This window comes from Microcaecilia unicolor, chromosome 10 (genome assembly GCF_901765095.1).
Source record: "Microcaecilia unicolor chromosome 10, aMicUni1.1, whole genome shotgun sequence".
Classification (NCBI taxonomy): Eukaryota; Metazoa; Chordata; class Amphibia; order Gymnophiona; family Siphonopidae; genus Microcaecilia; species Microcaecilia unicolor.
In genome coordinates this window covers 132,940,716-132,958,293 of record NC_044040.1, presented here as the reverse complement: position 1 = coordinate 132,958,293, position 17,578 = coordinate 132,940,716, and the positions used below count along the sequence as shown (strand labels likewise).

At 41.6% G+C, this 17,578-nt stretch overlaps 1 protein-coding gene across 3 annotated transcripts in view; it reads left to right on the top strand.

Annotated features, from left to right (window-relative positions):
- ATG4B (autophagy related 4B cysteine peptidase) overlaps nucleotides 1-17,578 on the top strand; it is a 471,612-nt gene that overhangs the window by 201,766 nt on the left and 252,268 nt on the right. For 2 of the 3 annotated variants that reach the window (XM_030215863.1, XM_030215861.1), the window contains exon 5: nucleotides 16,632-16,733. The exons of the other annotated variant lie outside the window; for it this stretch is intronic. In XM_030215863.1, the coding sequence (XP_030071723.1) occupies nucleotides 16,632-16,733 (102 nt within the window). The remainder of the gene's footprint in view (nucleotides 1-16,631; nucleotides 16,734-17,578) is intronic. 3 annotated transcript variants of the gene reach the window in all.

Genomic DNA, 17,578 nt, shown 5'->3' with positions numbered 1-17,578 from the left:
GGGTCTATTGACTACCCAAGGAATTTCAGCCTGCCTATGCTCCGCACACTTTAGGGTCTATTGACTACCCAAGGAATTCCAGCCTGCCTATGCTCCTCACACTTTAGGGTCTATTGACTACCCAAGGAATTCCAGCCTGCCTATGCTCCTCTCTCTGTGATCTGTATTTCTCCTTCAAATACTGCCTGCAGTGCATGCTTCCAATCACACCATCTTGGCTTTTTAGACGAGGCCTGTCTGCATTGGATCCAGCTATTTCTGTAGGAGTCAGTAAAGGAAATGACTCTATGCTTGGGTGAGGCAGTCCTGGAATCAGATGTAGCCTTTGTAGCAGACACCTTGTATGACTTCATCAAGGTTTCAGTGAAGCATGTGGCCATGAGAGTCTTAGCTTGCCATCTTTATGGCTGTGCCTTTGGGAGGCAGCCTCTGTCTCTGAGGCATGTTTAAGAGGAACTTGACCGGTGAGCCTGACGTCGGTGCTGGTCAAAATGGTAGAGACTATTATAAAGAACAAAATTACAGAGCATATTGAAAAGCATGGATTAATGAGACAAAGCCAACATGGATTTAGTGAAGGGACATCTTGCCTCACCAATCTATTTCTTTGAAGGGGTGAGCAAACATTTGGGTAAAGGTGAGCCGGTCGATATTGTGTATCTGGATTTTCAAAAGGTGTTTGACAAAGTACCTCATGAAAGACTCCAGATTAAATTGGAGAGTCATGGGATAGGAGGTAGTGTTCTATTGTGGATTAAAAACTGGTTAAATGATAAAAAACAGAGAGTAGGGTTAAATGGTCAGTATTCTCAATGGAGAAGGGTAGATAGTGGGGTTCCCCTGGAGGTCTGTGCTGCGACCGCTGCTTTTTAGTATATATTTTTAAATGATCTAGAGATGGGAATAACTAGTGAGGTAATTAAATTTGCTGATGATACAAAGTTTCAAAGTTGTTAAATCACGAGAGGATTGTGAAAAATTACAAGAGGACCTTTCAAGACTGGGAATCTAAATGGCAGATGACGTTTAATGTGGGCAAGTGCAAAGTGATTCATGTGGGAAAGAGGAACCCGAATTATAGCTATGTAATGCAGGGTTCCACGTTAGGAGTCACTGACCAGGAAAGGGATCTAGGTGGCGGCATTGATGATATGTTGAAATCCTCTGCTCAGTGTGCGGCAGCGGCTAAGATAGCAAATAGAATGTTAGATATTATTAGAAAAGAAATGGAAAACAAAAATGAGGACATTATAATGCCTTTGTTTTGCTCCATGGTGCAACCGCACCTTGAATATTGTGTTCAATTCTGGTCTCCACATCTCAAAAAAGATATAGTGGAATTAGAAAAGGAACAGAGAAGGGTGATGAAAATGCCAGTGGGCATAGGCCGACTTATTATTTATTGCATTTGTATCCCACATTATCCCATGTATTTGCAGGCTCAATGTGGCTTACATAGTTTTGTTAGCATAGTCATTACAGGTTCAATGCGGTTTACATAGTTTTGTTGACAAAGTCATTGCAGGGTGGCAGATATACAGTGGGGGAAATAAGTATTTGATCCCTTGCTGATTTTGTAAGTGTGCCCACTGACAAAGACATGAGCAGCCCATAATTGAAGGGTAGGTTATTGGTAACAGTGAGAGATAGCACATCACAAATTAAATCCGGAAAATCACATTGTGGAAAGTATATGAATTTATTTGCATTCTGCAGAGGGAAATAAGTATTTGATCCCTCTGGCAAACAAGACCTAATACTTGGTGGCAAAACCCTTGTTGGCAAGCACAGCGGTCAGACGTCTTCTGTAGTTGATGATGAGGTTTGCACACATGTCAGGAGGAATTTTGGTCCACTCCTCTTTGCAGATCATCTCTAAATCATTAAGAGTTCTGGGCTGTCGCTTGGCAACTCGCAGCTTCAGCTCCCTCCATAAGTTTTCAATGGGATTAAGGTCTGGTGACTGGCTAGGCCACTCCATGACCCTAATGTGCTTCTTCCTGAGCCACTCCTTTGTTGCCTTGGCTGTATGTTTTGGGTCATTGTCGTGCTGGAAGACCCAGCCACGACCCATTTTTAAGGCCCTGGCGGAGGGAAGGAGGTTGTCACTCAGAATTGTACGGTACATGGCCCCATCCATTCTCCCATTGATGCGGTGAAGTAGTCCTGTGCCCTTAGCAGAGAAACACCCCCAAAACATAACATTTCCACCTCCATGCTTGACAGTGGGGACGGTGTTCTTTGGGTCATAGGCAGCATTTCTCTTCCTCCAAACACGGCGAGTTGAGTTCATGCCAAAGAGCTCAATTTTTGTCTCATCTGACCACAGCACCTTCTCCCAATCACTCTCGGCATCATCCAGGTGTTCACTGGCAAACTTCAGACGGGCCGTCACATGTGCCTTCCGGAGCAGGGGGACCTTGCGGGCACTGCAGGATTGCAATCCGTTATGTCGTAATGTGTTACCAATGGTTTTCGTGGTGACAGTGGTCCCAGCTGCCTTGAGATCATTGACAAGTTCCCCCCTTGTAGTTGTAGGCTGATTTCTAACCTTCCTCATGATCAAGGATACCCCACGAGGTGAGATTTTGCGTGGAGCCCCAGATCTTTGTCGATTGACAGTCATTTTGTACTTCTTCCATTTTCTTACTATGGCACCAACAGTTGTCTCCTTCTCGCCCAGCGTCTTACTGATGGTTTTGTAGCCCATTCCAGCCTTGTGCAGGTGTATGATCTTGTCCCTGACATCCTTAGACAGCTCCTTGCTCTTGGCCATTTTGTAGAGGTTAGAGTCTGACTGATTCACTGAGTCTGTGGACAGGTGTCTTTCATACAGGTGACCATTGCCGACAGCTGTCTGTCATGCAGGTAACGAGTTGATTTGGAGCATCTACCTGGTCTGTAGGGGCCAGATCTCTTACTGGTTGGTGGGGGATCAAATACTTATTTCCCTCTGCAGAATGCAAATAAATTCATATACTTTCCACAATGTGATTTTCCGGATTTAATTTGTGATGTGCTATCTCTCACTGTTACCAATAACCTACCCTTCAATTATGGGCTGCTCATGTCTTTGTCAGTGGGCACACTTACAAAATCAGCAAGGGATCAAATACTTATTTCCCCCACTGTATTTGATATTGTGCCGAGATTAAGTAAGGGTAGAAGGAAGAAGGAAAGGGGTGATTAAGGTAGTTATAGTAGGTGAGCTATCTTGACTGAGTGGGTTGTCGGGTGGATTAGTGTGGCTGTTAGTTCTCATTGTATGCCTTGTTCCCTTTATCTTGCTCACCTTTATCCCACAAACATGTGGATAAAGGTGAGCCGGTTGATATTGTGCATCTGGATTTTCAGAAGGTGTTTGGCAAAGTACCTCATGAAAGACTCCAGAGGAAATTGGAGAGTCATAGGATAGGAGGGTAGTGTTCTATTGTGGATTAAAAACTGGTTAAAAGATAGAAAACAGAGAGTAGGGTTAAATGCTCAGTATTCTCAATAGAGAAGGGTAGTTAGTGGGGTTCCCCAGGGCTCTGTGCTGGGACCGCTGCTTTTCAACATATTTATAAATGACCTAGAGAGGGAATAACTAGTGAGGTAATTAAATTTGCTGATGACACAAAGTTATTGAAAGTCATTAAATCGCGGGAGGATTGTGACTGGGAGACTGGGTGTCTAAATGGCAGATGATGGTTTTTTTTTTTTAATTTTTAACAAGAATCTTTATTAAAGGAATCGACATAGGCAGATGATGTTTAATGTGAGAGAGTGCAAAGTGATGCATGTGGGAAAGTGGAATCTAAATTATAGCTACGTCATTCAGGGTTCCACGTTAGGAGTCACAGACCAAGAAAGGAATCTATGGGTTGTTGTTGATGATACGTTGAAACCTTCTGCTCAGTGTGCTGCTGCGGCTAAGAAAGCAAATAGAATGTTAGGTATTATTAGGAAAGGAATGGAAAACAAAAATGAGAATGTTATAACGCCTTTGTATTGCTTCATGGTGCGGCCACACCTATAAGGAAAGGCTAAAGCGGCTAGGGCTCTTCAGCTTGGAGAAAAGGCGGCTGAGGGGAGATATGATGGAGGTCTATAAAATGAGTGGAATTGAACGGGTAGATGTGAAGCATCTATTTACGCTTTCCAAAAATACAAGGACTTGGGGGCATGCGATGAAACTACAAAGTAGTAAATTTAAAACAAATCAAAGAAAATTTCTCTGGAATTTTTTGCCAGAGAATGTAAAGGCAGTTAGCTTAACAGAGTTTAAAAAAGGTTTGGATGGCTTCTTAAAGGAAAAGACCATTATTAAATTGGACTTGGGGAAAATCCACTATTTCTGGGATAAGCAGTATAAAATGTTTGATACTTTTTTGGGGATCTTGTCAGGTATTTGTGACCTGGATTGGCCAATGTTGGAAACAGGATGCTGGGCTTGATGGACCTTTGGTCTGTCCCAGTATGGCAATACTTATGTACTTATGCAAGTGCCACAAATGTCTAACTGGTTTGGTATAGCTTGTGAAGGGGGTGCTCTTCTACCACATGGGGAAGGGAGCCCGCAGGCTTGCTGCTCCTGGATTCCTGGAACAACACTGTAGACACCGGAACTCAGGATCAAGAAAGTTTTATTAGCAGGGGGTTTACAAATCCATAAACCCTGTTATATAGTGTCCACCCGGATAAGGCCCCCAGGCCTTATCCCCCTTGTTCAGAGAAAAAAAGTACAAAACAAAACATAGAACAACAATCCTTAGGATATCTTTCTTTCCAAAATAAACACAGTCCTTGGAACACAGTCTACTCACTCAGGATTTACCAGTCCCAAAGGAATCCTTCAGCCACCTTCAGTTCCACTTGTGTTCAGGCCCCCTATGGGGGTTTTAATCCTTCCCTTTTCAAAAGGGTAAGTCACCATCCCACAGGGCCCAGCAGGTCTCTCCTACCGACCCATAACTCAAAACAATACATCATTTTCCAATGGCTCTGCCCTGGTCAGTAATAGCCAGCCACCCGCCTTCTCCTCTCCCAACTGGTATACCTCTAGGTGGGGGCAGGGCTGGCAGTTTCTCCCCCTTCCAACTCTCAGGGCCTTCTTCAGTACCTTCAGGGACTATGCAGAGCAACCTTTGCAGACTCCCATTCCATGGTAGCCGGCTCTTCCTCCTTAGGCTGCTCTAGGGCCAGGCTCCTTCTTTCCTCCACATACTCCATGGCCTCTCTCCCTTCATTCATCTCCTCTCTCCCCTGGTGATCCAAAGCCTCCAGGAAATCTGCCCTTCCCTTCTCACAGCTGGGGGGAATTATATATTGACGGTGAAGCCAGGGAAACTGAGCTTCATCCTTCCATCTCCCGCTAGTGGAGAAAGGAGTACCTTGCTCACCTCGCCTTGAGCCCGGGCTCCCCCTAGTGGGAAAGGAGTTCCATTCTCTATTTTCCGGCCTCCCCTCCTCTCCTCCTCTTACAAGGGCTTCTGGGAACTGTAATTCAGGACCTGACTGCTTCTTTGGGGAATACAGAATGTTAGCCTTGTCACAAGATGGGGCTAATTCTCTCTCTCTTCCTCATCAGGAGACAGCTGCAGGCATTGGCAGAAATGGGGCTGTCTTTTTACTAATATGGTCAATGGTAGAAGAGGTTCGAAAGACAATTTTTTGGAGGCAAAGTCGGAGTTTAAATCTTCTTTGGTGGAGTACTAGTACTAATACTAGTAGCAACACTCTTTCAGAAGGTCCAACTCTTCCCTGCTTCCAGGTTCCCTTCTAGAAACTATGGAAAGTGCTCTAATCCTCTAGCAGGACCTGTTGCCAGAAGATCTGAGTACCTCGTGCACTAGAACAGGTGCAGGAAGCACATAGGAAAAAACAGCAGGTCTAAAATGCAGCCTAGAAACCCTAGGTCTGCAGATAACTTGAAACAAAATGCTGGGACAGATTGAGTCTGGTGTGGTCCTGGAAGATTGGAGAAAGGTGGATGTGGTGCCAGTGTATAAGAGCGGAAGTGAGGAGGAGGTTGGTGAGTAAACTAATGGAAACGCTACTAAAGCGGAGGATCGTGAGGTTTCTCGAATCAAATGGCCTGCAGGACCCAAGGCAGCATGGTTTCAGCAGAGGCAGGTCATGTCAGATGAATCTGATTGATTTCTTTGATTGGGTGACCAAACAGTTAGATATGGGAGGGGCGCTAGATGTGGTGTACTTGGATTTTAGTAAAGCCTTTGACATGGTTCCACACAGGTGACTGATAATAAACTGAGTGCCCTTGGTATGGGACCTGAAGTGACTGACTGGGTTAGAAACTGGTTAAATAGGAGGAAACAGAGGGTAGTGGTAAATGAAGCTTCCTCTGAGCATAGGGATGTTATCAGTGGTGTAACGCAGGGATCGGTCCTTGGGCTGGTTCTTTTTAACATCTTTGTGAGTGATATTACAGAAGGACTGTCTAATAAGGTTTGTCTCTTTGCGGATGATACCAAACTCTGTAATAGGGTGGACACCCCAGAGGGTGTGGATGACATGAGGAAAGATCTGGTAAAACTTGAAAAATGGTCCGATAATTGGCAACTAAAATTTAATGCTAAGAAATGCAAGGTCACGCACTTGGGTTACAAGAATCCACAGTACCATTTCAGGAGTGAAGTGCCTCTGTGTACGAAAGAAGAGTGGGTCTTGGAGGTGATTGTGTCTGATGACCTTAAGGTGGCCAAGCAGGTAGAAAAGGCGACGGTCAAAACCAGAAGGATGCTTGGGTGCATAAGAAGAGGGATGGCTAGCAGGAAAAAAAGAGATGATTGTGCCCCTGTATAAGTCTCTGGAGAGGCCCCATTTAGAGTACTGCATGCAGTTCTGGAGACCGCACCTACAGAAAGATATAAACAGGATGGAGTCTGTCCAGAGGGCGACTACAAAATTGGTAAGCGGTCTCCGTCATAAAACATATAGGGACAGGCTTATGAACCTCAACATGTATATGCTGGAAGAGAGGCGGGAGAAGTCGGCCCCCCAACAATTTATAACAGACCTAACTAACCATGTGAATTTCATGCTACAAAATGGACTCTTCCCAAAGGAAAAAGGTAATATTCTACTCACCCCCATACCTAAGGATGCAAAGAAAAATACTAATGAACTAACAAACTATAGACCAGTAGCATCCATTCCCCTATTCACCAAAATAACAGAAGGCATGGTGACCAAACAACTCACAGAGTATCTAAACAAGTTCTCAGTACTGCACGATTCCCAGTCAGGATTTCGCTCTAATCACAGCACGGAAACCGTACTAGTCACGCTTATGACCAAACTCAAACAATTGATAGCAAACGGCAACAACATACTACTGCTACAATTTGACATGTCAAGCGCATTCGACATGGTCGACCATGGAATTTTATTACACATCCTCGAATACTTCGGAATCGGAGGTAACGTTCTCAGATGGTTCAAGGGTTTCCTAACCACCCGCTCATATCAAGTGACATCAAACTCGACAACATCAGCCACATGGAAACCTGAATGCGGAGTTCCACAGGGATCCCCCCTCTCACTGACCATATTCAACCTAATGATGACACCCTTGGCTAAGCTATTATCGAATCAGAATGTAAACCCACACATATATGCTGATGATGTAACAATCTTTATCCCATTCAAACATGATCTAAGAGAAATTTCCGACGAAATTAACCAAAGCCTACACATTATGAACTCCTGGGCAGATGCATTTCGACTGAAACTAAATGCCGAAAAAACCCAATGCCTAGTACTCACCTCGCAATACAAGAAGAAGGAATTCACCACCATCAACACACCTAATATATGTCTACCAGTCTCAGACACCCTAAAAATCCTTGGAGTCACCATTGACCGACACCTTACACTTGAGAACCATGCAAAAAACATAACTAAAAAGATGTTCCATTCAATGTGGAAACTACAATGAGTCAGACCATTTTTCCCAAGGAATGTTTTCCGATACCTGGTACAATCACTGGTACTTAGTCATTTGGACTATTGTAATTCACTCTACGCCGGCTGCAAAGAGCAAATACTCAAAAAAACTCCAAACAGCCCAGAACACGGCAGAAAGACTTATATTCGGCAAACCAAAATACGAAAGCGCAACACCCCTTCGCGAAAAACTACACTGGCTCCCACTCAAAGAACGCATCACGTTCAAACTCTGTACCTTGGTCCACAAAATCATCTATGGTGACGCCCTAGCCTACATATCGGACCTAATAAAACTACCACCCAGAAATGCAAAAGAATCCTCCTGCACATTCCTCAATCTTCATCCTCCCAAATGTAAAGGCTTGAAATACAAATCAATGCATGCATCAACCTTTTCCTATACAAGCACACAGCTCTGGAACTCACTGCCATGTAACCTGAAATCGGTCTACGAAATGACCAACTTCCGCAAACTCCTGAAAACTTATCTCTTCGACAAAATATATCATAAAGAACAACACGCGTAACTCTAATTTCCTTAAGATATCCAGGAATGTTCTTTAATGTCTTTTGCTTTCACACTATCATGCACCTAACGTCTATGGCTTTAACACTATCATGTATTTTACCATCATGTAACCAAAACTTCTGCTAAAACAAATGTATACTCTTGTCTATTTCCAATATTATGTATGTCACCATCATGTACCCAAAACTTGCTGTGAAACCAATGTACATTCTTTTCTATTTCCAGTATCCACGATGAATTGTAAGCCACATTGAGCCTGCAAAAAGGTGGGATAATGTGGGATACAAATGTAATAATAATAATATGATAGAGATGTTTAAATACCTCAATGTCATCAATGTACAAGAGATGAACTTTTTTCAAATGATGGAAAACCCTGGAATGAGAGGGCATAGGAAGAAGTTGAGAGGACATACACTTAGGAGGAATCTAAGAAAATACTCCTACACGGAAAGGGTGGTGGATGCGTGGTATGGCCTCCCGGTGGAGGTGGTGGATACAAAGGCTGTGGTTTCTCTTAACTGTGCTTGGAATGAAACAAGTTCCTCATATTTAGAAGATAGCGTACATGCAGAGTCTCTGGGGATCAGCAGAGCCATCCAGCAGGCTGGACCCATTCCTTTCATAGCAGAAAGTGTGGCAACAAAGATGGCACAGCAGGGAGCCCTGGTGGCTTCCATGAAGCTCTTTGATAGTGCCTGGGTCTACTCTTTGATGGTGCAATTAGGTGGTCGTCTATCCCTCTGTCACTGAGAGTGAACCTATGAATCATAGAAGTAGTTGAGGATTGGTTACCACCTTCAGTTTTTCCTCCTAATGTTGAGCCTAACATCATGTAGCTATTGTTTGGGTTATTCCCTTTGTGCATCACTTTGTACTTGTCCACCTTAAATTTCATTTACCATCTGGATGTCCAGTCTCCCAGTCTTGCAAGTTCCTCTGCAATTTCTGAAAATCCACTTGTGAATTTAAGAACTTTATATAATTTGGTGTCATCTGCTAAGTGATTTTCTCTCTGTATATAGAAAGTCACTCAGATTATTGAAAGGTGTGCTGTCTGAAAACCAAGCTTCCAACGTAGCTTGTGTTTCATCCTAATAAGAGCTGCATCAGGAAAGAGATTAAGATAATCATGCTGAGACAGGCTGAAAAAATTTTTGCGACCGATAACCCTTGCAATCTCAGACTGGTTGGTTCTCAAAATAGGCAAGATAGAAAGTTTCTTCAGCGATTGGATCTTGCTCCAAATCATATTATCATATCGTATACTTAGGAGTTTATCTTGCTGGGCAGACTGGATAGGCTATGCCGGCCTTTTTCTGCCATCTTCTACTATGTTACTATATTAAATCACCCCCCCCCCCAAGCATCATAAATTATCATAGAATAGCATCATAAAATATCAGAATTAGAGCTGCTTCTGAAAATTCTGCTTCTTATTAACCATTGTCTTTTCTCTGGCCAAGGTCCTACTCATTGGAAAATGGCTGTAGTTTGCCCCCCCCCCCCAAAAAAAAAAAAAATCCTTTCATGTCCAAGTCTGTGTGCATTATTGCCCAGTTTCTAATATATTTTTTTGTCCAAACTTTTAGAAAAAATAGTTTGTCTCCAAGTTTCATTTTTCATGGACAAAACGCTTGTACTTCACCCTAAGCAGTCTGGATTCCTGTCCCACTTTTTAGTACAGAAACAGTTTTACCTAGTGAAATGTATTCACATCTCAAAATACACAGTGTAGTTCTGGCTGTTTCACTTGATCTATCCACAGCTTTTGATTTGGTCAATCACTCTCTTTTACTTTTCTGTCTTGAGAATTTGGGTGTGTCTGGTACGGTTCTTGCGTAGTTTTCTTCTTTTCTAACAGATCGCTCTTTTCAGGTTCAAATGGCATCTTCTTTTTCCTCCTGTTACTGTATTGGTTGTGGGGTTCCACAAGGGTCAATTCTCTCTCCCCTTCTCTTTAATCTTTTTTCTCAGCCCTTTGTCAACTCTCATTCAATCTTCGGGGGTTTCCGTTCACTTTTATGCAGATGATATTCTATTGATTTACCCTAGAAATCCATCTTCGCTGTCCATTCAGCCCTTACTGGATTGTCTTACCCTTGTTTCAGACTGGTTAGGTTCTCATAAATTGATTCTGAACAATGCTGGTAGCAAGCTGGTTCACGGGTGAAATGTCATCCCCCTCTTTACCTTTAATCTTCTTTGGCCACACTCTTTCCCCAGTAAATTCTTTCCTGTTATCTTGGTGTAATTTTAAACTTTCAACTTAATTTTTCTCAACAGATTTCTGGGTTACGTAAAACAAGTTTCTTTATCCTTTGTCAACTTCGTTCAGTTCGTAGGTTTTTTGGTTATGACACTTTTCACGCCCTGATTCTTTCTCTGCTTACCACTAGACTTAATTATTGTAACATTATTTACCTTGGTTGTTCCTGCTTCTTAAGAAACTCCAGACCCTCCAGAATACTGCTATCAAATTGCTTAACCATGCCCAGAAGTATGATCTTGTCTCCCCTCTCTATATTAAATTCCATTGGCTCACAGGTGATCAATGGATTATCTTCAATACGTTTATACTTGCTTTCAAAGCCTACCGATCAGGTCACCCCCTATACCTATCAAAATCTTACTATTCCTTATTCCCCTGCGTGGCTCCTTCATTCAGTAAATGACCACCAGCTATGTCTCCCTAGTCCCCATGCTTCTCAACTGGAATCCACCTGGCACTGGGCCTTCTTTTTTGCTGCCCCTTTCCTTTGGAATTCCATGCCTCTCTCAATTCGTGCAGAGTTGTTATTCAAAAAATTCACAGTAGCTGTCAAAACTTGGCTGTTTCATCAAGCTTTCAAGGTTCAAGATTGTCTTTATTTGATGAAATGCTTAGGGCAGTGCCATCAAAGCGATTTATATATTAAATAGTCCATACATAGCACTAGTACGTTACAGAGTAAATATAACACATACAAAAATATATTTAATAGCAATCTCATTTAAGACCTTTGCCATCGCTCACCTTGTACCTGCAATAGATTGAGTTTATTGAATCTGTCCTATTAATTATTGTAATTCTTTTCTGTCTCTTCTTTTGTTTTTAGAGTTGTACACCTCTGCAAGTTAGTTAATGGCGGTACAACAAATCCAAATAAACTATAACTATCATAACCGAGCTGTTAGCATGTGGAAATAACTTACCAAGGAGCTCTTTCCTCTTAGAAGCCAATATGGTAGAATCCATTTCACCAGGGGAATGTAAGCAGAGATTTTATTCTTGGTCACAAGAAGCTGGAAGGATTCTGTCCCATCCTTGATCTAAGACCTCTGAACAAATATCAGCCAAGCGTTCCCCTAGGTTCACTAATATCACTAATCTAAAGAGGGGACTGGCTGCTTATGTCCACATACAGATACATTCAAGTCACAGGAAGTATGTAAGATGTATCATAGAGAAACACCACTAGCTATATTGCGCACTCCTTTTTGGTCTCACATCAGCTCCTCACTTGTTTACACAATGCCTTGCATTCATAACAGTGTATCTATGCAAACCGCATAGTACACTGTTTCTCTGTTTGAGCAGCAGAAAGATCAGTACATTTTAACCATTCAGCTGCTGGAGTTACTAGGGTTCATTATAAATTGTCCAAAGTCACTATTAAGCCTGACACAAGAAGCTCTGCTAGACTCGAGCATTTGCCTTTCTTCCACTACAAAGGATCACTGCCTAGTACCCCTTATTGAGAAAACTCAGGAGTCAGCAGGTATGAGATGGACAGTTGTTGAGGATGCTGGGCATGGTATCCATAGTGCATGGAATTCTTTCCAATCCCTCTGTTTGGGAAGTGGGGAGGGTTGGTGTGTGTACATATTCATATGTGTATGTGTGTTCTTTTTGTGCGTCTGTGATCAAGAGAGGAGATTAGAGGAGAAGGCAGTTTGAAAAGTGCAATTGTTTAATCATGGTGACTCAGTGTATGTATGGTACAACTATTGGAACTGCTTCTCCCATGGAAATGTCATTGGAGTATGTTCATGTCACTTCTGCCCCCATCACATGCAGAAACTTCACTTCTACAGAACAGAAAAATTCCTCCAGATCACGTGTTTCCTTCTGTGACTACAGCTGCCTTGCAGTCCTCCTCCCCCACTTCTTTCTAGTGGCTATCTGGCCCTGCTCACGGCATATGGGAATTGTTGTCAGGGACTAGTTTTGGCAGTTGGGACAGTTTACAGGATGGAATAGCAGTTTGTCGGGTGTAGTTTCTGGGTTGTGGGGGCAACTTGACAAGGTTGGGGCAGTTGTGGGGGGGGGGGGTGGAAGAGTAGGAAATTCCACCTTTTAAATTGCATTGCCCTGTTTTCAAACTGCTGCGTTTCACTCTGTTTATGCAGACGTTGGAACTCCTTTTCCCTTAGATGCATTGGGCCATGTTTTAGGAGCTTATTTTTCTGAAAACCTTATCCAGTTTAGCCCATTTTTGAACTCATTGTGTCTTTTTACTGGGTTTTCCCAAATGCCAGGTTTCATCCATTCTGTTAAATTTTTGAAGAGTTATTTTGCCCCAGACAGATGGACAGACAACATTCTGAACCCCTTTTAGATAACCCTTTCCAACTTCTGTTGGGTTGGAAAGAATCAAAAGGCTGCCTGCCACCAAAAATATATTGGTGTCTGCCAGTTACAGAACTTTTCATGATATTTATTTTTCCCTGGTTTTGTTGAAGGTGAAGTTTGCCAGGGAGTACTATCTGTGTGGACTTGATATCTAGCTCATCCTCTGAAAAAGCCAACTTGCTTACCTTTAGCACGTGTTCTCCTTGATAGCAGGATACAAGTCTTTACATACCCATTTATCTTCCTTCCCCCCCCCCCCCCCCCCCCCGGAGTTTTGATATGTTGGTTTTTGAATTACAGTAGTTTTAAAATGACCGTGAGTTTTCTTGACAGTTTAAAGTCTAAAAAACTAAAAAGAAAAAAGTCTGATCCATTTCATAGTTGTGGAAATTTAATTTGGGAATGGCAAGAATTGCAACGAAGTTACAAAAGAATGTAATTGTTGATCACAAGAACCAGCTAATGTTCTCAGTAAATCAGAGACATTTGATATCACATTCTAAATACATTGGCTTAGTAGTAAGTTCCATTACTATCATGGTATACAAAAAAACTAACCAGTACCAAAGAGAGGTACTCTATGGTGCAACAAAGTCCAAGTACCAGAAGAAGAAAGCACATGGGCCTTAGGAATGGGTATAAAAAGCAATCTTTATTGAAAGACCTGACACTGACCTTGTTTTGGCATATACCTGCTTCGTGGGTCTGCCTTTAGGAGGCAATTAATCAGCCTGGAGGAGGGGGAGGAGAGTCAATTCCACTGGAGCCCCTCCCCCTCCTCCAGGCTGATTGGTTCTCTCCTAAAAGCAGATGCTTGAAGCAGGTATATGCCTGTGTCGGCTCTTCCAATAAAAATTGCTTTTTAAACCCATTCCTGAGGCCCACATTCTTTCTTCTGATACAAATAAAAGAAAAAAAAACTAAACCATTTTGAGTTATTACCCTAGAAAAAAAATCTTAGCACCAGAATTGTACACTGGACTTAAAGATGAGAGCAAAACCCAGGCTTTTTCAAACTTGGTCAATATTAATTAGCCAGTGATGGGTCCCTAGTAGCAACCAATGCTGTGCCAGAAATTTGTTGGTAAATTTGATTCCCAAACAGAAAATAATTCTTCTCAAAGAGAGAGAAGCTAAAATCAACGCAAGCTCAGTGGGAACAAAATGGGGTCTTGAGATAATGATATACACCTTAGAACTATGATCAAGAGTTGTTTTTTGAGATATACTCATATACAGTGAATTTACATCTAATTTAAGCAGCAAGGTATGCTGTCAGTCTCTTGAGAGATGAGCAAGCCATTATAAGAAATGTGAGGTATCAGAACATAAGAAGGAATCAATTGGTCTGAAAATCATGTAAAACTGGCCAATAAAAATATGGGAACATTCAAACAGCAAAGTGGCAGCAGAAACAATGGGATAAAAGGCAATATGTTCAAAGTTTATGGATTTTAGGTAAAGTGTAGAACACCCAGATCCATGGATGTTTCATGCTTAAAAAAAATTTTAATTTCTTGAAAGGACAGAGAATCTGACTATAAAATCCCTAATGTAAATTTTGTTTATAGTAGAGTCTGGGGTTATATGGTCCCCTCTGCTAACTACCCAGTCTCAGGCTATAATATGTGGTAATTCTTTCTCTGGCCTTTCTACTTACCATAAGAAATATACCGATAGGTTTTCTGCCTCCTTACACCCACCCCAAGATACAGTGGACCAGCCACCCCCAAGATGTTGGATGACAGAAAAGACAGAAGCTATGTTTCTTCCAAGTAGAAAGTTTTTATTACTTACCAATCCAGATAATAACAAAGCAATCAGCCCAATAACAAATAATAATTTGTTATGAGAGGGAGAAAGACCAATGCGGTAGGTAAAGACCTACTCACTGTTGATCATCTCAGCCTCTGTCTAAATACAACACAACAATGCCTTATATACAGTGGATTGGGCATCATTTCCCCTCCCAAATCATACAACCTTGCAACTTCAGCTAATTTCTGTCTTACTTTATTGTTTGCATAAAATGGAAAACACTATCTGAATGTTATGGAATACAGAACACAATATCTAAATGTTTATGGAACACAGCATCTTATAACAAGTCCAAGGTTTCTTTTACAGGAGATTGTAGTCGCCACTTGCTACAGGAATCTTTCCAAGACTCAGGTCTTAAGAATTGTTTTGTCTAAAAAACCTCAACATGTCTTCGCCTTCAAACTGTGTCCTTGTAGAGTCAGCGGCACCAAACTCTGTCAGGGAGGGGAAAAGCGCTCCTTGCTGTATCAGTATGACCTCGGATTCACATCTTTCAGCAGAAAGTAAAAATGCAGCTTTCAGGCATTTTAAGTTTGAGCTCTGCAGTTCATGGGTCATAACTGGCCTGTCAGTGGTCAGAAAAGTGCAAATCAATTCAATTTGTAATTTCTTTGACACTGTGGTGCTCATTTTCAAAGCACATAGAGTTACAAAGTTATGTAGGGCTTCTGTTACTAAGCTGCACCAGCGATTCCCGATGACAGGGAGCCCATTGAATTCCTATGGGCTTTTTCTCATTTGCCATGTGGAAATCGCTAGTATGGCTTAGTAAAAGAAGCCCATAGTAACCTATGTAACTTTATAAATCTATGTGCTTTGAAAATGAGCCTGTGTGTGTGTGTTCCCAGTTTCAGTTCCTTTGTTTCTTGTATTCTATAAAACCCATCACCTGCTTTGATCATTTTATTAACAAAATAAGTGGTTCATAAGAATTTATAATAAATAAGTAGCAATAATTGCTGTTTATAGATGTAAATACGTTTCATACTTAATATACTTCCTTTCTGTAGATAGTCAAAGCAGTTTACATATGCTATTTTTGCAGGTTCTAGCACTACTTACAAGTGCAAAACCCCAGGTGATGCCACTTTATTTTTGAGTATCTTTTTAATACAATGGCTTTTCCTGCTGTGTATGCTTCCAAATACTGTAGTGCTGTGAAAACTGTGCATTTTATAAAAGGCTCCTCATTCAACCAGCTTGTTATATCTGCATGGGGTGTGTACACAGCAGTGGAGCATGGGTGGGGCTCCCACTTACACACAATGTACAGAGCACTGTAAGTTTATGTGGGTATATGCCGCACTTAGGTGCTCACCCTTACACCAGCTGTTGCTCATACATAAATGTTAGGCGTGTACCTGGTTATGCTAGTATTCTATAAAGGAAAGTAAGTACTTACTTGCCTTTATAGAATAGGCTCCTAACACACTCCCTGTTATGGAAGTGCCCCTATACCTTTTGAAAGAAAGAAAAAAAATTGTAAAATTTATAAGAACTGTGAATACGACCAACCAAGGAAGGGTAGGACTAAGAAATAAGTACCGTGACTGTGATGTCTGCTTTCTGTACCATGTTCTTCCCCTCCCTCTCTTCATCCCAGAAAAACAAAATTTTCTACCTTTTTAGTAAACTTTCATTGCACACCCAGTCTCCCTCTCTTTATATGTTCCAGTTGTCACTCACACTAATTATGAGTATTCTGCACTAATCTAGATTGGAGGTGGGAGAAGGAAAAGAGGCAAAAAGATGACTATTTCAGTGTTCTCAATGCCTTCATAGACAAGAAGGACAGCTACTATTCCATCCACCAGATAGGTAGGAGAATCTGTTAATGTTCAATTGGTTTGAATGGTAGGTTATTGGATGTACGTGTAGGGGCATGGCTATATAGAGCCACCCCTTGAAATATACAGTGGGTAATATATATGTGTGTATGTAGATATCTTTTGAAAATTGTCCTGTATTTGAATCAACATTTACTTGGGTCTATAGGCTACTTGCAGATTGTCCACCCTTTCCCTGGGTAAAAAGCTCAGATGAAAATCAATAATGCACATGCTTTTTTTTTTACCTGTGGGGTAAAAGAAAGTGAGCTTGAAATGGGTTTAGATTGGGGGATGCAGTGGCTTGTATAATTTTGCATTTTTAAAAACTTGCACTTGTTTTTCATGGAAAAAGTACTAAAGCAGGTGCAAATCTGTGTGGGTACTATTTTTCCTGGCAAGTTTTCAAAGGGAAAGACCATGTGTACTTCTACTTTTGAGAACTGGTATAAACTTGACAGGTAATGAATTGGAGCAGTAGCGTAATGGTTAGAGCAGCAGTCTGAGAACCAGGGAAGACAGGTTCAGATCTCACTGCTGCTGCGTGTGATCTTGAGCAAAACACTTATCCCTTCATTGCTTCAGGTACAAACTTATATTCTAAGCCCTCTTGGGGGGGGAGGGGGATGAAAATACCTACAGTATCTGAATATAACTGAATATAACTCACCCTGAGCTACAAATGAAAAAGGCATTAACTAAATCCAAATACAAAAGTACCAATGGACTTTTCAAAACTGTGCAAGGAGTATTGCTCTCATGAAGGGGTAATTTTATTAGGTACTTGATTGTGTACAACCGCATTTTATATGTTCAAGTAGATTCTTTATAAATTGT